This window comes from Bos javanicus, chromosome 22 (genome assembly GCF_032452875.1).
Source record: "Bos javanicus breed banteng chromosome 22, ARS-OSU_banteng_1.0, whole genome shotgun sequence".
Lineage (NCBI taxonomy): Eukaryota > Metazoa > Chordata > Mammalia > Artiodactyla > Bovidae > Bos > Bos javanicus.
The window spans coordinates 44662584-44690518 of record NC_083889.1 but is presented as its reverse complement, the minus strand read 5'-3'; the positions used below and the strand labels follow the sequence as shown (position 1 = coordinate 44690518).

At 40.2% G+C, this 27935-nt stretch overlaps 1 protein-coding gene across 10 annotated transcripts in view; it reads right to left on the bottom strand.

Annotated features, from left to right (window-relative positions):
• Nucleotides 1-27935, bottom strand: part of ERC2 (ELKS/RAB6-interacting/CAST family member 2) — a 993593-nt gene that overhangs the window by 873983 nt on the left and 91675 nt on the right. Inside the window, exon 1 of one of the 10 annotated variants that reach the window (XM_061396634.1) lies at nt 231-27672. The exons of the other annotated variants lie outside the window; for them this stretch is intronic. Coding sequence (XP_061252618.1) covers nt 231-260 — 30 coding nt within the window. The 5' untranslated portion in view covers nt 261-27672. Of the gene's footprint in view, nt 1-230; nt 27673-27935 lie in introns of those variants that run through there. 10 annotated transcript variants of the gene reach the window in all.

The following is a 27935-nucleotide window of genomic DNA, read 5'->3' as shown; positions in this document are numbered from 1 at the left end:
ACCATTATTCTATTTTCAACATAAAGAAATCTAAACTTGTACTCTAGACCATACGTCAAATGACTATTTCAATTAATTTTCTACCAAGTAGGAAACCACCGTGCTGTGTATTTCCACGTGTCTGTGAGCCAATCTCAGGGTACAGTTCAGATTCTCTTTCGCTCTCAGATAAACAAAAAACAAGTCCATTGAACCCCAAAAAAAGTTAAAACCTTTGGGACCACACTCACACTGCTGAGAAGACTCCAAAATTGTTCCATCTGCTCCAGCACTATACTTACCACAGGGGAGCTGATGAATCAGACTGGACAGGGCCACACCGGTCTCTGAAATTCCTCAGGAGCATCTTGATTACACCCAATTAGTGAGGCCATAGACAGAAGCCCAGTGACTCAGACAGCCTTGAAACCCAGCACAATCAGCAGGGCTGAAAAACCAAGGCCATTAGCTCCTGCTGTTTCCCACCTCTTAAAGAATCAAACCCAAGCTGGTTGTAAAAGACAATGGCCACTCTGTACAATCAATGACAGATTATTTTTAATGGGGGCAGGAGAGATTCAAAGCAGAGGGAGACTTCAAAATCACTAATCATCACATTTGGAATTCTCTGAAGGTTATTCTTTGAAACAACAGATCTAACTTCTCGAATATATTTTTCCTAGGCACATGCCTAAGCACATGTCAAACAGCATCAGAAAACAGTAATGAATTTATGTACCAAGGCCTGCAATAAAGTGGCCTGGGTGAAGTCCATCTGAGCATTAGCCTCACTGACAGGGGTCAGTGAACTCATGTGAGTGGATTGAGTCCTTGGCTAAGATCTGGTTTGGAGTCTAAGTAGGCATCTAGTTGGCATATGCCTACACCCTGTCATTCATTCACCTACATTAGCTGAGCATTTACTCACACATGAGACCTTTTTTCTGACTTTTCCTTCCTTTCCTGTATCTTCTCACTCAGATTCTAAACTTTCTCCACTTGATTTAGTGGCCTGAATAAGTTCTACCTCCTCAGAGAAGCCAGCCCTGACCAACTCTAGCCAACATGACCTCACACTATTCTCTGAATATGGAATATCAGGGCAGCAGTTTATGGAGCTCTTATGATGTTCCAGGTACCATGCTCAACTCTTTATATATAACTGACTTCATTTAATTTTCCTATGCTGGGTATATATCACTTCCCTCACTTTACTGAAGAGAAAACTGAGGCTAAAAGAGAAAAAGTAACTTTTCTCAGATGACACAGCTAGTAAACAGTGGAGCCGATGTCTGTCTTGGGCACTAAATCAGGGCTCAGTAAGTTCTTCTGTGAATGGTCAGATAGTGAATATTTTAGCTTTGCAGGCCAAATATTCTTTGTTGTAACCTCTTAACTCTTTCTGTCATTGTAGTGAGAATGCAGCCACAGGCTACACATTTAAAAATGAGAAGAAAAAAAAACATGCTTAGCTCACCAGCAATATGAAACCAGCTGGTCCACGGGCCTACACGAAATCTTCCCTTGTGTAAAGTCAACGGGCTACAAGCACCTTGGCAACACCCTCCCCACTCCAGTGCACATAGCCTCAGACACACAGTAATAGCAAACTGCACTAGGAGCTTGTTAGAAACCAGACTCTGTCCCTATTTCCCAAAGACCTCACAAAAGCCTTCCCACCACACAGGGGCCATCACTATTCCCATTTGAGCTGATGTGCTTCAAGAAGTAAAGGAACTTCACAAGGCTGCCCAGCTGGTTAGGTGTGTGAGCTAGGATTTGAACTCAGACAGTATGACCCCAGAGCTGCATTTTCCACCTTCACAGCCTGTATTTGCCCAGGTTCACTGAAGCTGGAACCCACACCTCTTCAGTGTGACCATCTTGAATCGAGTCCTAGTCTCCTGGCTCCTCTGCTACCCATGTATATCCACAAGAAACATGGGGCCACTGCAGCCCTGGCTTTCCAAGGCAGATCTCACAGGGAATGCCACTTCTCACACTCTGAACAGGCAGAAAACATTCCTAAGGATAACTGAAGATCAACGGTCATTTAAGAACACTTGATTTCATATTCCATTGTCAAACTTTAATGAGCCATTACATTCAGTGGAATGACTGACTGATCTTAGGGATCAAATATATCATGTCCCACAATGTCATTTTTTAATTATAAATAAATATTGCAAGCACCAGGGAAATCACTTTCCAGAGTCCATTTCATTTACAGTCCCCACCCCATGTGTGCCTGGTTCTACTCTCAGGCACCAACCTGCCACATTAAACCATGATCTATATAAAGTTTCTTCCTCCATAAGACTTCTTCTGCCCTAATTCTGCAAATAATGGATAAAGACAAGTCCTGATGCTGGCTGAGGACAGAAAAGGGAGAAATGGATCCTGATTACAAAAGAATAAATCTTTGCTGGGCTGATTTGTCATCCAGTGAAGCAAGCATGGGTTTTAGAGCCAGAAAAAGTAGTTTACTGTTGGAGTAACCTTGAACCTTACTAATCCTCAAGTTCCTCATCTCAAACATGAGAACAAAAAACATCTATGGCACAGGTTCTTGATAAATCAAACAGTATTTCTACTAAAACTGGTCCAAACACCAGCCAGACCTTCTTCTCTTATGTGAGGTTTTTATTATAAAACACAAAAAACAGAATAATTTTCATAGTGGTTGTTGTATTACTTTTCATACACATTCTTTTAAACTTCCAAATTAGCATAAGGTAAAAGAGGCACGGCTGATGCTGCTGCTAAGTCGCTTCCGTCGTGTCCGACTATGTGCGACCCCATAGACGGCAGCCCACCAGGCTCCCCCGTCCCTGGGATTCTCCAGGCAAGAACACTGGAGTGGGTTGCCATTTCCTTCTCCAATGCATGAAAGTGAAAAGTGAAAGTGAAGTCGCTCAGTCCTGTCCGACTCTTAGCGACCCCATGGACTGCAGCCCACCAGGCTCCTCTGTCCATGGGATTTTTAGGCAAGAGTACTGGAGTGGGGTGCCATTGCCTTCTCCAAAGAGGCACTGTGACACATTTAAATGGGAATCATCTAAAGTGGTGGTCTTCCCGGATTTTTTCTTTTTTGGGTCCACAGCCAAGTGTATGAAATAGTTAACAGATTTAAACTATATTTCAATCTAGCTTACATAATACAGCAAACACCTAGGTTACTTAGGGCCAGACATACCTTGGTTTCCAAAAAGTAACTATATCCCTTAAATGTGTTGTAGATGTCCAGTCAGGATGGTAACTTAGGCCATGGGAACTAAAGTCTTGGTTCACATCTCAACTCCTGACACTTAGTAACTCTGGATGTGGACAAACCTCTAGCCTCTTCAAGCTCTGCTACCCTCATCTATAACATGGAATGATGGTACCTGCCCCGTGAGTTTGTTATGAGGGTGAAATGAGATAATCTACGTAAATGCATATTAAATCCATATTAAATTGTAAAGCATTTAATATACCACCTGACTCCTTATAAGGATTCAATACCTTAGGTAATGATTATTAGTGTTTTATTAACCTTGGCTTATGATCACTGAGGCATTCTAAAGAATATGCAGCTCTGAAAGAAGAGATGAAAGAAATGTTGAGCAATAACATTCTGGGAAGGTGGATGGCCTAAGATGACACTTGACAAGGGGCTAACTCACTTGGTAGAAATTTATTTCAACATGTGTACACGTGTGCGTGCATCTGCAAAGATGTGCATGTGTGCCAATTTCTAGAATATTTGCTAAAAACTCCACCACATTATCATCATGCCTTGTGAATCTAACCAGACTGGGGAGTCTATCACAGAGCAACTGTCAAGTTAAAATTGGATCCTTACTGTCCAAATGAAGGCAGTTTTTCAATTTCCTTTTCCTTTCTCCACTTCTCATCAACCTCCCACAAATGAACACGCTAACTGAAGCCAAGAATATACAGCTCAGAAATGAGATTGGGGAAAAAAATTAAAATGAAAAAGAAAAGCCTAGAAAAATAAGGATATTAGAGAAAGTAATCAAAGAGCAACACCACTTGATTATTCACACAAATAACACAATGAGCTGCCCTGCACCAGATACTCTCTGAACTGCTCTGTTGTCTCTAATCTTTATAACCAACATGCAGTGTACATGTTCTTATTCCCATTGAACAGATCAGGAAATCAAGGCTTTTACAGATGAAGTGACCTGCCCAAGGCCATCTAGTTCATAAGTGGTGAGTCAGGATTACCCTATCCTCTCTGGTAATAAAACTCTTCCAAAGAGCCCCTGACACTTCTCCAAGCTCTATGAGAGGTCCTGAGTCCTCTATAATAAAGAAACTAAGCTTGGCTTTTGCCTTCTAGGAGCATATAGTCTAATGAGGAGAACAGAGGCAAGTAATGATGATACAATGTAAGGCTAGATCTCCAGGGCTAAAAACAGTATGTCATGGGAGCTCCAAGGAGAAAGGGATTCAGTCCAGAAATGAAGAGGCAATATAAGGGTTAAGTACTGAAGGATGAATAAAAACCTTGTTGGTGTTGTTCAGTCAGCCAGTCGTATCCAACTCTTTGCAACTACATGGACTGCAGTACATTAGGCCCTCCATGTCCCTTACCATCTTCTGAAGTTTTCCCAAGTTCATGTCCATTGCATCAGTGAATAAGAGCTTGCCAGTCAGAAAAGAGGGAAATGGGCTGATCAAGGCTTATGATAATCATGCAAACAGAAGCACGAGACAGAAAAGATCCTTGCATGTCAGAGGTTGTAAGATTGGAGATAGATGAATGAGCTAAAAGGAAAAGGGAAACACGCTGGAGAGGAATCTACAGGTTGATAGTGAAAAGTCTTGTCAGCCATGCTATAGATGTAGAATGGATTCTGTAGACAAATTATAGGCAGAAAGAGATAGCAAAGCAGCTGCTGACCCAGAACAGAGTAGAGAAGGTGAAGAAAGAGGACAATGGGGTGAAATAAAGGCATATTCACAGGTTAGAGATGTCATGAGAGGCAAGGACATCAAAGGCTGACATGAAACACAGGGAAGAATAGATGATGCCTTCTCAAAGGAAATCCAACCAACCAGGCAAAAACAGTCTGTAAGAGAAATAAGCACAGGATCCTTAATATTTAGGAAACAGAATTGAAAGCAGAACAAAACAATAGCATATTTGACTTAGACCAGTAAGAAAAGTGAAGTCACTCAGTCATGTCGGACTCTTTGCAACCCCATGGACTGTAGCCTATAAGGCTCCTCCATCCATGGAATTTTCCTGGCAAGAGTACTGGAGTGGGTTGCGGGAGAGAAAATTTCAAAAATGAAAGTGATGGAGATTAACTCAAGGTCTCCAACAGAGATCAACAGAACTCAAAATGTAAGACTCAATTGTCTATGTTTCAAGAGGAATTTAACTAAAAGACATAAGAAATTGAAAGCAACAAAAACACTAAGTTTGATCTGAAGCTGGGGCCACTGGACCATGGGAGACTCACAGGACATCAAGAAGTGAACCAGTACCATCAGTGAGAGCAGATGGTCCAGCAAGCCAACCAGAGCAGTAGAGATGGTGCCTGTTGCTAAAGGGAGAGAGGCCATCCCCATTAGGATGGTCTTCTGTATTTTTCCCTAAGAAATGCATCATAAATCATACACACAAGAGGGATTCAGGGTACAACCCAGGAAACACTAAGATCTGAAATAACAGCAGAGCTTCCTTGTTATCCTCAATATTGCTCCCACAATGCTGGCTCCAAGTCACGGCTCACATTTGAGAATTAAAGGTTCTCCAAAAAAAAAAAAAATCTGTTTCAATTACACACACTACTTCTACAAAAAGGAAAGTGTTATATTTCAAATGAGATAGACAGAACTTTAAAGCCCAGCCAATCCTCTGTCTGGAGATTCAGTAGAGTTCAAATAAGACAAAATATCTCCTGTCAAACAGATGGAAGGACACTGGTTGACCAGAACCAGGGTAAACACATGAAGAAAGACGTATGGACCAAGTTACCAGGGAATCAAGGAAGGACATTAAGTGTTTGGAGATCATCTGGTTCAACCTCCTGCTTTAGAGATTAGGAAAAAAAAGAACCAAACCAGAAAAATACATCTAGGTTCTGCTAGCACATTGGGAGGGCAGAGAGACAGGAAGGAAGAGAGGGAGTGAGGAAGGGAGATAGAGAAAGAAACCAGGGCTTGTCACAATTTCCATTCCAAGATGTTGCTTTTCCCAAGATCCAGAACCCAGATCCTCAGGTAAAGCAGCCCTCTTCCCCTAAGGGCAGGCGCAAACCCCTCTTGGGGAATGAAAGACACCAGGGATAAACAAGCCACAACCTGTTTCTGCAACTCTGAATTACTGATTTTGGTGATGGTTAAACTCTCAGAGCCTGCTCCTGTTTTGTGAGTGCCTTCAGAGTGCCTCAAATTATTTTTTTTCTCCTAGGAAAATGCAGGAACAATGACATGCAAGTCTATTCAGCAAGGACAATTAGCTATTTGCATCTGCAAGGAGATTGACAGTGAGCTCTTCCTGACAGATGCCATCCTCCTCCCTTGAGAACATCTGTCCTACTGGAGTAGAGGAACCCTGCTCTGGAAGCTCTGTCCAACAGCTGGCAGGAAGCTCCTCCTTATTTACAGCGCAGCCTTTCTTGGGGTTTTGAGCCTGAGTCTTCTAGTGTCTTGAAAATCTGCCCAGAAATTGGCAGACACATCCAACACAGGATGTAGTTTTTTCATGGTCTGGTCTCCTTTGGAAGACATAAACAGGAGAGTTGCAATCTGTCTTTAGGACAGTCACATACAGAAATAAAGAGTGGTTATTCTACATGGCAGTATAATGAACATCATTTCTTCATGATACTTTTATGATACAGAGGAAAACAAAGAATTGAATCTGTGGATGGCAATATATTAAAGAGTAGAGTAACAGCAGAGCATAATAGAAAAGACTATAGTGAGAAGTATATTAAGTTAATCAAACTTTAGGATAAACTCCTGATGAACAAAAATGGCCATAATTTTACAATGAAAACAGATTTGCTGAATTTCAACTTGAACAAGTCATCCACAGAATGAAAAATAAACATACAATATTTCCACCTTAGAAGTTAAGCCTTTGTTTTGAAATCAATTAATCAAGTACTCAGGACCACCAAGTGGCGTCAAACATCACAGGGTATCGGAGGGAAAGGTGAAGAAGGCTTCTTATTCAAAGCAGCTTAAAACTCAAGTTGGTACTGCTGCTGCTGCTGCTAAGTTGCTTCAGTCGTGTCCAACTCTGTGCGACCCCATAGACGGCAGCCCACCAGGCTCCCCCGTCCCTGGGATTCTCCAGGCAAGAACACTGGAGTGGGTTGCCATTTCCTTCTCCAATGTATGAAAGTGAAAAGTGAAAGTGAAGTCGCTCAGTCGTATCCAACTCTGAGCAACACCATGGACTGCAGCCCACCAGGCTCCTCCGTCCATGGGATTTTCCAGGCAAGAGTACTGGAGTGGGGTGCCATTGCCTTCTCCGCAAGTTGGTACAAGCGAGATGAACACAACTGAATTAATGAAAACGAGAATTTATACAGTGTAAGGCAGAAGTCTTTAGGCAATGACACTGCAACATCACATATTCCTGTCAAATGTAGTCCCAGGGTGTCAGTATTCTTTGTATTGAAAAAAAGGTGAAACTACACAATGACTTTTGCTTCACTTTAAATAGAAAAGCATTTCTCTATCAATGCAATTTTTAAAATAAAATTAGGCAAAATGACAAATTAGTCTTCTAACCTTTAGTCCAGTACTTCTCAAAGTCCAAGAACTACCTGCATAGGAACCAACTGGAACACAGTTTAAAATGCAGGTTTCTTGGTCTCCTCTAAGCCCGCTGACAAGGACTTGTGAGGTGGGGCCGAGGAGCACGTGCTTTTATGAACACCGTGTGCAACGCTGACATTTACCCAGGTCTGACAACTGGGGCTTCCCAACAGGCCCTGTCCCAAGCCTCTTCCCTGCCTGGGTCAGGGTGTGCTTTCTGAAACAGAAACTTCATCACATCATTCTCCTATTTAAAAAAAAGAAAGAAAGAAAAAGCCTTCACTGTTCCTTCTTTGCCTGCAGAACTAAATCCAAACTCCTTAGTGCGGTTTATAAGAATTAGCCTACCTTCAATGTCTAGCCCCTGGCATACCGGAAACACTTTCACAATATACTCCAAAGCAACATGAACATCTGATACATGCTACAACATGGATGAAAACTTGAAAACAGTGTAAGTGGATAAGCAAAATACAAAAGGACAAATACTATATGATTCCACTTACATGAAATATCTAGAACATGCAAATATAGACGGACAGGAAGTAGATCAGAGGTTACTAGAAGCTTGAAGAAGAAGGAGAGTGAGTATTTGCTGCTTAATAGTTACAGAGTTTCTATTTAGGGTAATAAAAAGATATGGGAAATAGTGGTAATGGTTGCCTGACACTGTGGCTATAATTACTGCCATTGAGTTATATATTTAAAGGTGGTTAAAATGGCAAATTCTATGTGATGGATATTTACCACAATTTTTAAAAATTAATAATGTAATATACCAAAAACCATTGAGTTGTACTCTTTAAATGAGTGAATTATATTGTATGTAAATTATATCTCAATAAAGCTGTAAAAATGTACATAAAATACCAGTGTGGGAGAAAGACAAGGGAGGATATACTCTCTGGATGACAAGACCCAAAAGGTTCTATTTTCTGAGTTTCTCTATAATTTCCCAAAATTTCATAATGAGCTTGTGTGTGTTGCCTTTGCATTCAGAAGAAAAAGAATAAGTGTCATTTTAACATTAAAAGTTTAAACAAGATAAACATCAGATATCAGCCATGATCTCAGGGGTCAGGACCCTTGGCAGCAGGGTGTCAGCGGGACCCCAGGCATCTAGTGCTGCCTGTATTCTTCACTGAGTGAGCCCCCACTCACTTCCATGGGGCTGTGATACTGTGTCTTGGTGGCCAAAAGAGTTCATAATGCGGCCAGGGACTCTGGAGGGAAACTGCCAGGATTTCACCACTCACTAAGCCCCTCTCAGAGTCTGTTTCCTCATCTGAGCAACGGGAATAATAATGGCACGTACTTCATTGTTATCAAGAAAGTAAATTAATTAATTTACATGAAGTACATAAAACAATGCCTGACATTCAGTACTCTGACCTAAGAGTTTAGTCAATTACCGGCTGCCATTTTTTTTTTAGTTGCGGCTGTTGCTCTGTTACACTCGTATGACTATTTCCTAACCATTCTTCCTTGAGCAGAGACTGGCTAACTATGGCCCAAGGGCCAAATCTGACCCATCACCCATTTTTGTATGGCCTATAAGTAGTATAGTTTTCACATTGTTTTAGTGTTTAGAAAAGAACCAAGAAAAATTATTTCATGACATATAAAAAATATTTTAAAATTGAAATTTCAGTGTCCATAAATAAACCTGTATTGGAACACTGATGCTCCTATACATTTACATATTACCTATGCTTGCTTTCATGTAGTTATATGAACTATCCGACCTGCAAAGCCTAAAATACCTGACCTCTTTACATAAAATGTTTGCTGATTCCCAGATATGGAACCCAAGAAAGTCCCCTGTGCCTCCTTACTCCCCGCTTGACAAGTCTGTATTAGCTGGTCGGTCAGCACTGGGTCTGAGCATGCCTCTCTTTGTACTGGGCTACTTGACTATTCTCTCTTTGGTAGTAACTAGGCTTTGGTATCAGTTTCCATTTGTTTGGAGGAATCAGATCATTCCTTTTCATCCCTCTTTCTCTTCTGTCTTTCTATTTTGTGTTATACTATCTAAAAAGTGTTTATCAGAAAAACAATCGCAAGGTATAGAACACAGGCAATTTATGCACCAATCTTAAGACAGGCCCCGATAACCCTGCTGCTTGAGCCACGCTCACAGACTGGTGATTCTGTGGTTCTCATCACACCAGTATCCATTCGGGCAAGTTTTTCTGTGAGTCACCAATAAAACCAGATAAAGTTCTCCTTCCGTCTATAATTTTTCTCCTGAGAGCTTGGTTTTAATCCAGAAAGAGCATTCTCTCTGGTTTGCCTGCTAGGCGGGCACAGATTGTCAGGTCTGTGTTTTTGTTGTTGTTGGTTTGGTTTTTGTTTTGCTTTGTTTTGTTTGCAGGGTGGGGTTTGTTTTTAATTGAGACATAATTGACATATAACATTATGTTAGCTTCAGGCGTACAATATAATGATTCAATATTTGTATACATTGCAGAATGATCACTACAAAAGTCTAGTTAACATCTATCACCACCCATGAATCATTTTTTCTTACAATGAGAACTCTTAAGGTCTACTCTCCTAAAATATTCAAGTACACAATACTATAATTAACAACAGTCACCATGCTGTACATTACATTTCAGGACTTAAATTATCTTATAATTGGAAGTTGGTAGCTTTTGACCCCCTTCATCTCAACCAACCCTGCCTCTCACTCTGTCAACCACTTTTGAAAGGAGACAACTATCAGGTTGAGGGTCCAAGATGTTAAGTGTACAAGCATCACTTCCAATAACTGTTGCCAGCTCTCATGAGGTCATCTAAGCCATCTCCTCTGCCAGGGAAAACTCCTGATTCTTATGTATCTACTCGCATTAAAATCCTAATTCTTGCATCTATCTCACCTAATTTCACTAAAAACACCTTTAATGGACAATCTAGAGAATATCTGACTTAAGCAAAATTGGTTTTTGAGAGGTACCGGAGGGCTTCCCTGGTGACTGAGACAATAAAGAATCTGCCTGCAATGCAGGAGACCTGGATTCGATCCCTGGGTCAGAAAGATCCCTTGGAGAAGGGAATGACTACCCACTCCACCATTCTTGCTTGGAAAATTCCATGGACAGAGGAGCCTGGTGGGCCACAGTCCAAGGAGTCACAAAGAGTTGGACATGACTGAATGACTAACACTCACTTTCACTTTAGGGGAAAAAAGGGAGGAATAAGATTTCTCAGGCTCGATAAGCACCACCTTTTATTGATAGGCAGAGGCCACCAAACAAAATTCTGATTCAAAAATCGCTTCACTAAAAGATCCTTTGGCCAAAGCTAATGAACAATTTAATAATCTTAGTTGTTGTTCAGTCACACAGACTCTTTGTGACCCATGGACTGTAGCCAAAAGCTCCTCTGTCCATGGAATTTCCAAAGCAAAAATACTGGAGTGGATTGCCATTTCTTTCTCCAGGAGATCTTCCTGACCCAGGGATCGAACCCACCTCTCCTGTGTCTTTACACTGGCAGTCAGATTATCACTGAGCCACAAGGGAAGCCCTTAACAATCTTGAGCAACCACAAACTAGACTCATTTCCCTAGTAAATCCTCCTCCTCTGTGTCTTCCAGTTGCCTCCATATGTTTAGTACCTACTCACCCCCAAGCCTTCTCATCTTTCTTCTTTTGCACGTCCGTCAACTTCTCTTCCCCTTGTTCAGAGCCTTCACCTTTTCTCAACGACTCCCCTAAGACTCTGAGATGCCAGCTGTGTCTAAAGATCCATCCTGCCCATGAGCCTGGTATTCAAGAAACCACAGAATTTAAACCTTGAACCTAAATAACTATAATTAAGGGTTTTCCTAAATCCAGACAAGACCAGCAACCATTCATAGAATAATTTAGAATTCTTTTGTGTGCATATGACTCAGGGTTACTAGACTTTTATCAACCTGTACACATGTTTGTTGGATTTAAATCCTGAATAGCAAAGGCTAATTGGACTGTCCGAGAAAAGGCCCTACAGTATCTCTCTTTCCACAATAAACCTGAGAGTAAAAAAAATGAAAGGCCTGAAAATGTAAAATCTTCTAAAAGCCATAACCAAAACTTTTCCAATAAAATTAGATTGGACCATAATTCAGTCATGCCAAGAAAAGATGAAAAGAAACTATAAGAGAGTTTTAGAATAGAATGAAAAATAATTTCCTGAATAATTATTCAGGAATTAAAGAACATTAACAATGGCTTTTTCACCTTGGCCAAAGGTACTCCCACTAGCCCTAAGACCATGTAGTCCACTCCCTTGGGTTTACACTAGCTATTCTTCTGTGAATATTTGTGCTGAGGGATTTCATTTAAAATACTAGATTTTATCTTGCTACACAAATACATGGCAAAATACTGCAATGTACTCAGCCCTATTACCAATACATTAAGGCTCCCTTTTTACAACATCTTTCTAAACAGCCTTTTCATGATCTTGAGATTTGTCAACTGGAAGAAACATGAGAGAAAAACTGCCCTTTAACCTTGCTGGAAGAGACATTAGGAGGTACTGTCAACGACAAATCCAGCAGTGAAACTCCAAGGAGTCAATGCCTAGGTTCACGCTTCACAACTAGGAAAGCAGAATTCCAAAGAACTACTCGAATAGGGAGACCTCAAATTGAAAACTGTCAGAGATCCTCTAAAAGGAGCCAATTTTTAGAAAGATGCCCAGGGGTTTTAGAACAAGCTGATGACCTCAGAAAGGAGAGAGTTTCTACTCAAGGCACTGCCCCAATTCCTGTTTTATCACCTGCCTCCTTATAATCATTCTCATTTTCTATAGATTCCTGCCTTTTTCCACCCAAAACAGCACCTTTTCTCTTTTCTTTCCTCTTCACAATTGTTAGGTCAGAAAACAATCATTCTTAGATTAATCCAAACAGCAGATGCTATCTCAATCTTATTGATTCCTGGATGCCCCACCTAACACTGGTTACCCATGATGCAGTCCTTTAGTCAATTCCATTCTCATCAAATGAGACTATAGGGAATTATAGTCAATGGCATTTCCACTTTCATCTATGTGGCCAAATGACCTTAAATCAATCTGTGACTTTGCTAATGACTCTCTCTCCCAGAAAAAAGAACTAATTATTACAATCTGTTGATTCAATCCTGGGTAATTTCACATTTGAATTCAACAAATTTCCTAGAAAAATGGTTCAAATGTCACCTGAAGGAGACTTTCATAGATCCAAATATGAAAGCCAATTATGTGATGCTTTGGATCTGATCTCATGTTGTGAAAAATTCATCTTGTTCTATATATCCAAGAGCACCTCCTGGATACTACTCCTTTTGCACCCAAGATACCTGATGCTATTAACATTTGCCTCAAACTAATACCTCACATACTTCAGGAATAATAGTCCAAGACCTGTCCAGGCACAGAGACTCTACTTCTATAATTCACTGAGGCTGGGCATGAGCTCCAAAATGAGGTCACTTTTGATTATTCAGGGTGAAATGACTGACTCACTGTTTATGCAAATAATCAGAGCAATGTTCCCAATGATGGGAATCTTACAAACAGAAATACCTACAAGAAATTAATGACTAACTCTGGCAGAAGTTATTAATACTACCACTTCTGACCTAGATGAATATGGATTAGTCTCAATTCATTGGCACAAACAGTGAGAGACAACTGCATTGCTCCACATTTCTTGCTGGCTGATCACATGGTGTCTGTGCAATTGCTACTGCTGCTTGCTATACTTGGATCAACGAAAAGAAAAGGTAGGAGAGGCAAACACTACCTTCAAGAAACAAGTTACTCGGCTGTCCAAGGTTGACCCTGATGGCCTATAAAATTTTTAGCCGGAGTTGAGCAACTGGAGTACCTGGTTCTGAAGCAACTTAAATGGCACTATTAATTATTCTCGTTTTTGTCAAATGGTCAAATGACTGCAATATGAATACAGCAACAAAAAGGCCAAGAAGATACTGCAACACTACAGTTGACTGTGGAGACAACTGGATAATCTCTGACAAGTGACAGTCTGGATCTGTAATCTGTCCTGGAGTGGTCAATCACTCAAAAACAAAAGAATGATGAAAAGAGAGGACTGTGAGAATGAATATACAAATGAACATGGTCATGACAAACAGAACTTTGACCCCAAAATCTGCTGCAGCCTGCAACAGTCAGGATTCGGACAATGACTGCTAGCTTCCCTATTTTTAAGTTGTGCTTCCAACTCAGGACCAATGTGAGGAAGCCAAAATATTCTCCCGTGAATCAATCACATAAGATGCCTTGCTTCTAGTTGGCCTGCTTGCCCATGCCAACAACCTACAATTAAATCATATATACCTGAAGGCTTCCCTTTTTCACCAGAGAGCTTTCCCACTGTACCAACTGCCGCTAAGACCCTCTGTCAAATGTAAGTGATGGTGGCTGCCTTCCTTGCTATAGCAAGCTCTGAATAAATAGCCTCTGTTTCTTGTCCTTTGGTTCAACTTCATTTATTTCTATACTACATATAACCACATGCACACACACACACACACACACACACACACACACAGCACGACCATGTGCAACACTCTAGAAACCTCAGTAGCCATAGAAGGGGGATCACTCTTTACTGAGGTAGCACATTCTCACATCTCTATCTTACCCGCCAAGGGCTCAGGTATAACTGCTACCACCTATCCAATATCCCCTTCCCAGATAGGCAAACTTGCCTGACATCAATGCACCCAGACTCTGCTCAGAGAAGGAGCTTCCTAACCCTATGCTATGGCATAGCCACAGATGGGTTACCACTCTGCTAATAAGTCATTTATTCCCTCACCACCATCTCATCCAAGCATCTCTAGCCACAAGCAACTTCCAGCTGCTCACTCTAGAGTAACATAGAACATTATCATTTTCTGTGTTTGGCATTGTTTGAGGAAACTGGGCAAGTACTAAGGAGTTTCCATGCCACTAAGTCCTGGGGTCTCCCATGAAGCATGCCATCCTTTGCAGTGTAGGAATCTGTGTGAATTATGGGGATTTGGCAAGATGCCCAAAATAAGGGGCTCCAAAATCACTGCAGATGGTGACTGCAGTCACAAAATTAAAAGATGCTTGCTCCTTGAATGAAAAGCTATGACAAAACTAGACAGCCTATTAAAAAGCAGAGACATCACTTTACTGACAAAGATCTATATAGTCAAAGATACGGTTTTTCCAATAGTTATGCACAGATGTGAGAGTTGAACCATAAAGGAGGCTGAGCACCAAAGAATTGAGGCTTTTGAACTGTGGTGCTGAAGAAGACTCTTGAGAATCCCTTGGACTGCAAGGAAATCAAACCAGTCAATCCTAAAGGAAATCAACCCTGAATATTTATCGGAAGAACTGATGCTAAAGCTGAAGCTTCAATACTTGGCCAACTGATGCAAAGAGCCAACTCACTAGAAAAGAAGCTGATGCTGGGAAAGACTGAGGCATGAGGAGAAGAGGGCGAAGTAGGATGAGATGGTTGGACAGCATCACTGACTCAATGGACATGAGTTTGAGCAAACTCCAGGAGATAGTGAAAGACAGGGAAGACTGGTGTGCTGCAGTCCATGGGATTGCAAAGAGTTGGACACAACTTAACAACAACAATGTTCAGTTGTTGACTGAACAACAACAATGGAGATTTGGCAAGATGCCAAAATGAGAGGAACATGAATGTGATTCTTTTGATGGGTAAGAGAGTTACTAGCCAAGGAAATGAGCTGAAGACTTCTCTGGCTAGGAGGTATTTCATGCTTTCAAATTCTAAGGACTATACAAGTTACAAGTCCTTCTTTGGAAGGACTGATACTAAAGCTGAAACTCCAATACTTAGGCCACCTCATGCAAAGAGTTGACTCATTGGAAAAGACTCTGATGCTGGGAGGGATTGGGGGCAGGAGGAGAAGGGGACAACAGAGGATGAAATGGCTGGATGGCATCACCAACTCAATGGACAAGGGTTTGGGTGAACTCCGGGAGTTGGTGATGGACAGGGAGGCCTGGAGTGCTGCAATTCATGGGGTCACAAAGAGTCGGACATGACTGAGTGACTGAACTGAACTTATACAAGTTACAAGCTGCAGCATGACTCCAAACAGGTGAGACTCATGATATTCCCACTGATGGCAGGACATTCAAATTATACTGATCAACATTAGTTATATTAAATAATATTGCTAAGGATAATTATATCCTAACTATACATCTATCACTCAATAAGCTTTTACTGTATTTCAGGCACTATTATCAAGTTCTTAACATATGTTTTCTCATTTAATCATCACATCAACTTGATGATACCAGTTCTACTAAGGTACCCATTGCACAAATGAGGAAACTGAAGCTAACAACATTGGAGCAAGATCACACAGCAGAACAGGAGACAGAAACCAGCTATAATCTGTTAAACATCATACCCTAAGCTACCAACTTATAATTTACAAGGCTACATATAACCTATATTTGACTGACCACATGTTAGCCACCACATGAGGCATGACAGGTTAATATAAAGAAAAATAAATGTGAAATAGGAGAGAAAATTCACATCATTATTCAGCAACTGAAAATTAAATTCTAATTTATATGAAGTCAGCTATTAATACTATGTCAATTCTACTTAATACTTGTGTTGCACTTTGACAACATGGAATATAAATTTCTTTTAGTGTTCCAATTTACTATAGTTTTTTTTTTTTTTTACTTTACAATATTGTACTGTAGTTTTAAAACTGACTTTGCAAGTGCCTTCCAAATTATTTCATATGATAACTGTGAAAGCAACTTCATTTACTGCAAGTCTACTTTATGCACCAGGCCAGCATTTCATCCACATTTTTCAGCCTAATATTAAAATGGACATTTAACTAATACATTTTATTCATAATGATCCCATAAAATTACATGGAAATCACACTGAAATATTAACACCAAAAAACTATATATCAGACTAATAATTGTGTATTATTTTAAAAGAAGTAGATTCAATAACTTGCTATTTTAATACAGAGTCATTTTATATCAACTAAAAAGAGGAGGAAATTTTAAAGTAATGTAGTCTATTCAACCTTGAAATTTGTTACTTCCTAAATTTGAGTATAAGATATGAATAACTGGGGACATCACCATAGCGTGAAAGCATATTTAAGACTCAACAGGAGATTAACCCCAAAGTTTTCACCTTCCCCCTCTCACTCTCCCCTCCCAACTTTGTGCTTCACACAGACAGTAGCATACCGGTCTAAAGCAAGAGTCAGCAAAGTTTTTCTGTAAAGAGCCAGATAGTAAATATTTACTCCTTGTCAACCAGATAGTCTGCTGCAACTATTCAACTTGGTTATTGTAGCATGAAGCAGCCAGAGAACATGCCTAAACGAATGTATCTACTGTATATACTTTATTTTTAACTAATTTTTGTTAAATTTCATTTGCTTTTAATTTATTTTATAAACTTAATAGGCATTTGTATTTCAGGCAGTTTTCTGAAATACTATTCTTTGGACCTTTTCCAATCATTTAAAAATGAAAAATCCATTTTGCTAGTGGGCTGTATGAAGACAGGAGGTGGTACTGATTTGGCCCCTGGGGCCTAGTTTCCTGACTTTTGGTCTAAAGCAGAGTTGCCCAGTTTCAGTCTTTTGAAGTAATCACGTACTCAGTCAAGTTCACATCTCATGTCCCCACTTCAGTGCAAAGGTCATTCAGTATTTGTTTTCAAACAATAAACAAAGCTAAAACTTCAGTGCTTACTGCATGCCAGGCCATGTATAAAGTGCTTTGAGTAGATCATTTCATTAATTCCTCTCCTTAAAGATAGGTTGCATCATTACCTCTATTTTATAGGCGAGAAAGCTGACAGAAATTTTCCCAAGGTTATGAAACTGATAAGAGCTAAGCAGCCTAATTCCGTAATCCCTGCTATTCGTACTCCACTACTAAACGCCTTCCTAAAACAGCTTCTGGGAACTCCCCTGGTGATCCAGTGGTTAAGACTCTGCCTTCTGGTGCACAGGGTGCTGGCTCAATTCCTCGTGGCCAAAAGACTAAAACATAAAATGGAAGCAACATTGTAATATATTCAACAGAGATTTTAAAAACTGGTCCACATCAAAAATAGCAACCTTTATTTTTAAAAAGGCTTCTGTGAAGCAGGAGGGAAAAAAAGACAGTAAACCAGGAAGTTTTAAATTAAGAGTAAAAAATAGGAGACATCAGCAGAGCAAAGGTCACAATCACCAACATAATAAGGGAAGTTCCTATTTCTACATGCCTTTTGAAAATGACTAGTCTCAGTTTTCTCTTTTATTTAACAGTGAACTCTGTCAGTTTCAATGTAATAATAGTTATCATTAAGTGTGAAGACCTGGAGTCTCCCAAACTCCAGTGAAAGTGCAAGTTGCTCAGTCATGTCCGACTCTTTGTGACCCCCTGGATTATACAGTCCATGGAATTCTCTAGGCCAGAATACTGGAGTGGGTAGCCTTTCCCTTCTCCAGGGGATCTTCCCAACCCAGGGATTGAACCCATGTCTCCCACATTGCAGGCGGATTCTTTACCAGCTGAGCCACAAGGGAAGCCTTCCCAAACTCTAACTGTGCATTTATTTAATACTAAGAATGTCACCTTCATATTTTACCTTTTTCAAATTAGATGAAACCAGTCATCCCTGGGCATTCTTCCTTGGTACCTACATTAAGGGAGGAGACCCAGGACATTTCCAAAGTTATCACGATATATCTGCCCATAACAAAGAAATGTCTCCCCAAAATATTTCCCTCTGGGAAAGAGACTCCAAACTCTCTTCCTGTAAAAAGGAGGCCATGACCCTGGAGGCAGGGCTAGGTGTGGAAAGGGGACAAGAAAAGGAGAATGGAGGCAAAGAGAAGTAAGCTCTGGGGCCAAAGGAACACCTCAAACACTGAATCTGAAGGAGTGGGAAGAGAAGCAAGAACTGGATCTAAGATCAAGGGTACTTGGCCAGGGTCAAGCAAACAGGGTAGGGTCCAGGAGACCCAGCAGGAGAAAGAACTTGGCAACATATGTGTACTGAACATAATTTTGTGCCACAAACTTAAGCATAGGGACATAGCCATAAATAAGACAGATAGGCTTATTCCTGTCCTCCGGGTTTACAGGCTATTGATGAAAGGCAGTCCAGTAATGACAATAATGGTTTACTGTTGTTTAGTTGCTAAGTCATGTCCAACTCAAGCCCATGGACTATGGCCCACCAGGTTCCTCTGTCCATGGGATTTCCCAGGCAATACTGGAACGGGTTGCCATTTCCTCCTCCAGGAGATCTTCCTGACCCAGGGATCAAACCTATGCCTCCTGCATTGCAGGCAGATTCTATACTGTCTGAGCCACCAGAGAGTGCTAGAGGAACATAAAATGAGGAAATTCAGTGGGAATATCAGTTTGGAGAGAACCATTAAAGAAGCTGAGAAGAAGCTTTTAAAAATGGTTCCCAATGACTCCCAACTCCTAATATGTTATGCATGTCCTGTGTAATTCCCTCCCCTTGAGTACAGGCTGCACTTATCAACTTTCTTCTAATGAATAAAGTATAGCAAAAGAGACAGGATGTCACATCTGAGATTATGTTATTAAAGACTGTACCTTGTTTGTATCCTCTCTCTTGATGTCTCTTACATATTCACTTTGAGGGAAGCCAGCTGCCACATGTGAGCTGCCCAATGGAAAGGCCCAAATGGCAAGGAAGCAAGGACAACCTCCTGCAACAGCCCATACAGAACTGAGACCTTCAGTCCAACAGCCTGCAAGGAGCTGAAAATCCTGCCAGCAACCTCATGGGTGAGCTTGGAAGCAGATCCTCCCCTAGTCAAGCATTCAGATGAGATCACAGCCCCAGGTTGCACACTGACTGTAACCTGTTGGAGACTCTTGCTTAAAGCTACTGAGCTTGAGGTAAATTTATTAGGAAAACAAATAACAAAAGGAAAGCAAAGCAAAAGAAAACATAACAAACCAGGTTGCTCAGAAAATTTTCGCCTCAAACGTCTTTCTCTCAAACGTCTCTTGTTCCCCACAAAAAATACAGTTTATAGTGTTTTCACTACCAAAGTCCAGAAGTTCTGATATAGTAACAATGATATTACAAAGGAAACTATCCCTCCCAATGGGTCAAGCTGAGCCGATTTCAACTGTTTGTTAAAGAATCTCATTTGATCTCAGGAAAGAAAATGATTTGAAAGAAGAAAGTCCTTTTTTTGCCAGTGGACTGGGTATAAGAATAGGGCAGAATAGAGGGATTGTAGTAGAATCAGAATGGCAGAAAAATGTAGTAAATAAAGAAGTCACAATAAACAGGAGGCTGTTTCTAAAATATTCAGGAGGCAACAGATCAACTAGTTTCCCCTAGATTTAATTTTTCAAGGGTACTTCATTGCTCCCACAGCACCCTGTATTTCCCCCATCAAATCCCTCAATATGCTAAACTGTAAATGATTTGTTTACTATGTAGGCCAGTTGAAGCAGGTCAGTCTCAGGCACCACTGTATCCTCAGTGTCGAATCCAGTGCCTGCTACCCAGTAAGAATTCAATATATATTTGCTAAATGAGTAAAACATGACTCCACATCTGTGACAGGTCATATGCACAGAAAAAGACCAAAAAGAAAAGCATCAAAACATAAACAATAATGACCACTAAATGGAAGAGAATTTTTTTTTAATCTTTTTAAATTTTCTTTGATAAACTTGTCTGCATTTTCCAAAATGTCTATAAAGTAGAAACACCAGAGACCATCATAAAACAAACCTTTTGGCCTGAAGCAATTTTTATTTGCAACTTTATAATCTTGAGATTGCTGCCCTATCTTTCCAAATTCAAGGACTTATTTATAATAGATTACCATCTCATTTGTCAATTTTTCAGCCTGACAACTGAATTCTTAAGTACCATGTAGAAACTTTCAAATACAAATGAAGAGATCAACACCTGCAGAGCCATATCATGAACACAGTTGCCATTGATTTTCATCTTTAAATAGAATTAATCACTTCACACCTTAGACCTCAAAAAAGGTATCAAATGGGAGAGCATACTGTATTAAAAATAACCACATGAGAACATTTGGACTGCACAGTACACTGGTTCCAACAAGTCTTTAAAAGGCAGTGGAGTATCCAGCCTATAAAACAAGATTACCCCCAAATGCAATCAATTAAGTAGAAAGTGATTTTGTGTGCGTGTGTATGAAAACTACACATTTTTATTCCAGATCACTGGAGTAATCACAAAAGCAGCAGAGAACAGCAACTCCCACAGAAGCTCAACACCTTCTATTTTGGAAACAAAGGCAGCCACCTTTGAAATTACTCTCCAGATACATTTAAGATTTAAACAGAAAATATTTTCTTCAAATAATTTCAAATTTCAAAGAGAGCTCAAAATCATCCACATGCCCCCTGTTTTGTACTTCACTGAATAGGCCAATTGAGTGGGGCTCAGAGATAGGCTACCATTCTTTCCTAGTCAAGACTATATCCACACTGTGCCAGTAACAGGTAAGGGACATCTCCGTTGCAATAGGGCACTCTGATTCTGGCAGACACACCTCCATTAAAGAAGCCTTGGATTAACAGACACAAACTGCTATGCATGAAAAAGATAAGCAACAAGGATATGCTACATAGCACAGGTATAATCATTATCTTGTAATAACCTATAATAAAGCATAATCTGAAAAAATATTAAATCATTATGATATACACACTGAAACTAACATAATATTTTGAATCAACTATTCTTCAATTAAACTGCTGACATACTTTACAATCTTTTTTTTTTTTTTTTTGGAACTCACTATGTCACACTTAAAGAACATCCCAATTCACATAGCCCACATTTCAAAGTAGGTATCTGTACTGGACACTGCAGGATTCCTATACTTCTCCTACCTGATTACTCAGTAGAGACCTTTCTGTGTTACTGATTACTTATCAAAACAGCTTATCTCTCATGAATTTAAACAAAAGTCCAACCACACAGAGATGAAAAAGCAAAATAATCTAGTGTGGTTTCTATTTGCTCATGAAATAATATATACGAAGCACCTTCTTTGTGCCAGGTATTCAGCCAAGAGCTTTACACGGCTCATTTCATTTAATGCTCACAACAATCCTATGAGAAGGTACAATATAATCCCTGTTTTATAAATGAGAAAACTGAGACACAGAAAATTATTCTGTCTCAGGTACACCTCTAGCAAGTGGTGGTGGTGCTTCAATTTCAACCCCGCGGAAGCTGACTCTAGAACATACACTTACCCACCACACTTACTCAACAATAAGGGTCAAAGAAGGACAGGAGATAAATAATTAAGAAACCTTAGTCTGATTTGAGTGTGTATATCAGAAGACATTTGGGGAAGTATTTGAAAAGACTAGGACAGAAGTCTAGGCTTGAAGTAAAGAGATAAATACATCTACCAAGGTTAGGAAGGGAAGAGAGCAGGAAACATATTCAAGGGGAAAAAAAAAAAAAAAACTAGTGATGAACTGAAATTTTCTGTGTTAACAAATGATGATCATGATGATGATGAGAAGCAACATTTTTGAAGCCTTTTCTCCAAGCCAGGCTTTCTGTTGAAATCAGGTTCCTCAACACCAGCACTATTAACATTTTGGACCAAATAATGGCTATGGGGCGGGGGGAGCATGTCCTACACATCACAGGATGTTTAGTAGCATCTCTGGCCTCTACTCACTAGAGATCAATAACAGTTCTCCACCCAAACAAGACAGGTCAATCAAAAATGTCTTAAGACATTGCCAAATGCCTCCTTGGAAGGCAAAACTGTTCCCCCAAGTTGATGAGCCCCTGTACTAAATGCTACATATTCATTATCTCATTTATTCTTCATAGCAGCACTACAGGAAGCAATATTATTGCCCTCACTTTACAGATGAGAAAACTCAAGGCTTGGTTGGGCAGCTGACTAGACGTCCCACTGCAAATAAATGAAAGAGCTCAGACTGGAATCCCAGGTTGGTCTGAGTCTAAAGCATAATTGTACTGCTAGTCAATACGAACATCCCTGATGTTCTCTGATGATCCCATCTCTGATGCATGCAGTTTTGCACATCTTCCCACACGCTCATGTGATTCCAGAGAGGAATATAAATAAAACGACAGCTTCAGGGCTCATTGCTGAGAAGGTCTCCTCCTGCCACAATCACATTTAAGGGTCCCCTTTCATCTTGTGCTCTTTTAACTCTGTCTGTAGCCATCTTTTCGTGGTTAATCACCTCTCAGGAAATAGATATTGTATGAATGAACAAATAAAAGTTTAAAGCATGAATACATGCTTATGGAAAACATGTCCATGAAACATTCTTAATACAAACACCTAACCAACTGCAATTAAAAGGCATAAAATTGTTTATATAGGGAAATTAAACTACCAGCATATCATCTTTGATATAAAGTGAGATATGCCTAAAAATGTAAACTTCACAAATGGAGCTAAAGTTCAAATTGCTCTGAGTTGTAAATTTGCTCTTGAAATACTAAACACATGGGAAACAGAAGCTAATTTTTTTGTCTTATTTTTGTATGTGAAAATTACCTATAATCTGCCTGTTAAACAATTCAGAAATTGTTTTACATGAGAACTGACTATCAAACTAGGCCAATTTACACCTACAGTCCCTCTGAAACCACCTAGAAACTGGGACAACAGCAAAAGAAAAAAACACTTCCATGTGTGTCAATTTCCTTCTGTTTCTTAACCATCAGTCCCCAAGGCTAAAAAAGAGAGAAAATCAAAAAACGTTAACTAAACACAAGCAATTAATAAGGAAGCACTTTGCAAGCACTGAAAGTTTTGCATGATTTTGTTTGACTATGCCAAGGAAAATCCCACAACGCTCACACTTAAAACAGGCCATTATTCCAACATGGTCACGGGCAATGTTTTTTTTCAATGAAAAAAAAAAAAAACAGAAATTTCTTCTCACCACCTCATTATCAGTATTCTTAAAGAATTGGATGATTTGCTTAATGCCCTTACCCCATCCCAATGAAGAAAAGGAGATCTGTATTCACACTATTGTTTTTTAATGTGTCAGCCAGTTATAGAAAATAAATTCAATAGCAGATTCTCCTTAGTGTCTCAAAGCTGAAAAGCGGAGAGAAGAGGGGGAGGGGGAGAGAAAAGGAGAGCAGGGGAAGAGAGGAAAAAATGAAAAGGGGAAAAAAATAAGAAAAAGAAAGACAGGGGGAGAAGAAAAAACTATCCAAGTGATCTCTTCTGATGACTTACATGAGGTTCTACTCTCACCACAGCTCTGTCCCTTCGTCAGAATACATCTCTCTCCCCACTCAAATGCCCAAAATTCCTTCACTGTGCACTCTGGAATCCAAGGTCTTTAAGAGCAAAAAACCCCTATTCTCTCAGCCTCTTCTAGAGTGATAACATTCTTTCCTGATTTGATATATTCATCTTCTAGGCTCCTTAGCAAATACTTCATACCTTCTCTTTCTTCAAAGTTCCAGCAACTCCTTCCTCCATCCTTAATTTCAGCAATGGGCTTCCTACTCATCTCACCCAGAAAACTGAAGCTGTAGAAGAGAGCTTCCTTGACGTGCTGCCACCTCAACTACCCAGGAACTTGGACCATCCCTCCTATAATGCTGGGCCCCCTGTTCACATGCCTATCTATGGCAGCCCCTCCTCTTGTGTACCAAATCTCATCGCCTCTCTCCTATCTGAGGACACCACTCCAGCAGTGCTTTCTGCACCAAGTCATATCCATCAGGAGACAAATGAGTTGTCATATCTTTCATCTCAGAAACACCTTCTCTCGATCCCTACTTCCCCCTCTACCTCCTGTCCCCATTTCTCTCCATCCTCCTTTTCAGCAGAATTTCTTTAAAAAGTTGTGTAAGACAATGGACTTCAATTAGAATCAAGTTTTCCCCCCTATCATTTCTCCGAAAGAGTTCTTAACTCTTTTTTCTTGAGGTCATCAGTGATCTTGATAAGAACAGTGGTCAATTCTCAGTTTTCATATTACCTCATCCACTTAAAGCATTGGAAACAACTGATAATGCCTTGCCTATGAATAATTTTCTTCACTTCATTTCACTGTGGACAGTGACTGCTGCTGCTGCTGCTGCTGCTGCTAAGTCGCTTCAGTCGTGTCCGACTCTATGCAACCCCATAGATGGCAGCCCACCAGGCTCCACCGTCCCTGGGATTCTCCAGGCAAGAACACTGGAGTGGGTTGCCATTTCCTTCTCCAATGCATGAAAGTGAAAAGTGGACAGTGACTACAGTCATGAAATTAAAAGACATTTGTTCCTTGGAAAGAAAGTTATGACAAACCTAGACAGTGTACTTTGCCAACAAAGGCCTGTGTAGTCAAAGCTATGGTTTTTCTAGTAGTCATGCATGGATGTGAGAGAGCAGAACCAAAAAGAAGGCTGAGCGCTAAAGAATGGATACTTTCAAATTGTGGTGCTGGAGAAGCTTCTTGAGAGTCTTCTTGCAGAAAGATCCAACTAAAGTCAATCTAAAGGAAATCAACCCTGAATATTCATTGGAAGGACTGATGTTAAAGCTGAAGCTCCAATACTCTGGCCACCTGATGAGAAGAGCCAACTCACTGGAGAAGACCTTAACAGAGGGAAAGACTGAGGACAGGAGGAGAAGGGGACAACAGAGGATGAGATGGTTAGATAGCATCACCGACTCAACGGACATAAATTTGAGCAAACTCCAGGAGAGAGCGAAGGACAGGGAAGCCTGGCATGCTGCAGTCCATGGGGTCACAAAGAGTTGGACATGGCTTAGCGACTGAACAACAACAACCAATTTCCAACACCTAGAACACTGCCTGGCACATAGTGACACTCCACAAAATATACTGAATAAATAGAACTGTGACAGCAAGCAAAGCAACAATCACATCTGAGAACTAGAAAGTTAATCTCTGTCATGTCCCTGGTTTCTTATTATTATGAAATGTACAACATAAAATTTACCATTTTAAGTGTACAGTTCAAAGACACTAAGTTCATGCACATTATTGTATAACCATCACTACCATCCATCTCCTGAACATTTTTCATCTTCCCAAACTGAAACTTCATACTCATTAAAAAATAATTCCAAATTCCTCCCTCCCCCTAGCCCATGGCAACCACCATTGTACTCTCTATTTCCATGATTTTGACTACTCTAGATATCTCCTATAAGTGGAATTATACAGTATTAGTTATTATGTGACTGACTTATTTCACTCAGCATGCCTTCAAGGTTCATACATGTTACGTATAGCAAGTGTCACAATTTTTTTAAGGGTGAATAATATTCCATTGTATGTATACACTACATTTTTTTAATCCATTCATCCATCGATGGACATGTGGGCTGCTGACACATTTGGGCTATTACAATAATGCTGCCATGAACATAAGTGTACAAACACTTGAGTCTCTGCTTTCAATTCTTCAGAGTATATATCCACAAGTAGAATAGCTGGATATATATAGTAATTCTGTTTTTAATTTTTGAGGAAACATCACTGTTTTCCACAGCAGCTGTATCATTTTATATTCCTTCCAGCAATGCACAAGGGTTCTAATTTCTCCATTTACTTACAAACACGTATTATTTTCTGGGTTTTTTTTTTTTTAAACAACAGCCATCCAAATGGGTCTGAGGTGATAGTTCACTGTGATTTTGATTTGCATTTCACTAATGAATACTGATGTTTAGCATCCTTTCATATGCTTATTGGCCATCTGTACATCTTCTTTAGAAGAAAGTCTATTTAAGTTGCTTGCCCATTTTCTAATCAGGTTACTTGAGCTTTTTGCTATTAAGTTGTAGGACTTCTCCATATGTTCTAGATATTACCTATCAAATATATGATTTGTAAATATTTTCTCCCATTCTGTGGTTGCCTTTTCACTCTGTTGATAGCATCCTGTAATGCATAAAAGTTTTTAATTTTGATGTAATACAAGTTAACTATTTTTCTCTTTGTTGCCTATGTTTTTGGTGTCCTCTCCAAGAAAGCATTGCCAAGTCCAACATCATCATCCCCTATATTTTATCTGTTTTTCAGTTTTAGCTCTGTCTTTGATCCATTTTGACTTCATTTTTATATAGAGTAAGGTAACGGTTCAATTTCATTCTTTTTCATGTGCATATACAGTTTTCCCAGCACCATTTGTTGCAAAGACTCTTCTCACCCTGAATGAATAGTCTTAGCACTTTGCAGAAAATTATTTGACTATATGTGAGGGTTTATTTCTGGGCTGTCACTTTATCTTTGAGCAATCCTTCTGACCTCTCCAACCTCAATTCACCAAAAGGTAAAATGACTCCCTCATACCTGTAGGAATGGTGGTGGTGGTGGTTTGGTTGCTAAGTCATGTCTGACTCTTGAAACCCCATGGACTGCAGCCCTCCAGGCTCCTCTGTCCATGTGATTTCCCAGGCAAGAATACTGGAGTGGGTTGCTATTTCCTTCTCCAAGGAATCTTCCCAACCCAGGACCAAAATCCAGTCTCCTGCATTGCAGGCAGATTCTTTACCAACTAAGCTACCAGATACATAGTATACACGTCACATCCCTGCAACCAAAGCCCAAGACAGACATCACTAACCAAGCAGAGCACTCATGCCTGTAAGTACAGTTATATTATAAGAATTCTTCTTCAAAAGGAAGTTTAGACAACCCTTAACAGGCAGTCGAAGCTGGCACACAAGTTGAAACATGAGACCATCCTGGCTAGAGATTATCTAAGGTCCGTATTAACCACGTAGTATCTATGTGCAGAAGGCAATGGCACCCCACTCCAGTACTCTTGCCTGGAAAATCCCATGGACGGAGAAGCCTGGTAGGCTGCAGTCCATGGGGTTGCTAGGAGTCGGACACGACTGAGTGACTTCACTTTATTTTTTCACTTTCATGCATTGGAGAAGGAAATGGCAACCCACTCCAGTGTTCTTGCCAGGAGAATCCCAGAGATGGGGGAGCCTGGTGGACTGCCCTCTATGGGGTTGCACAGAGTTGGACACGAATGAAGCAACTTAGCAGCAGCAGCAGCAACAACAGTTGAGTCACAGTGAAATAACTCAGCATCCAGATTTCTTTGACCCCTGTTCTTG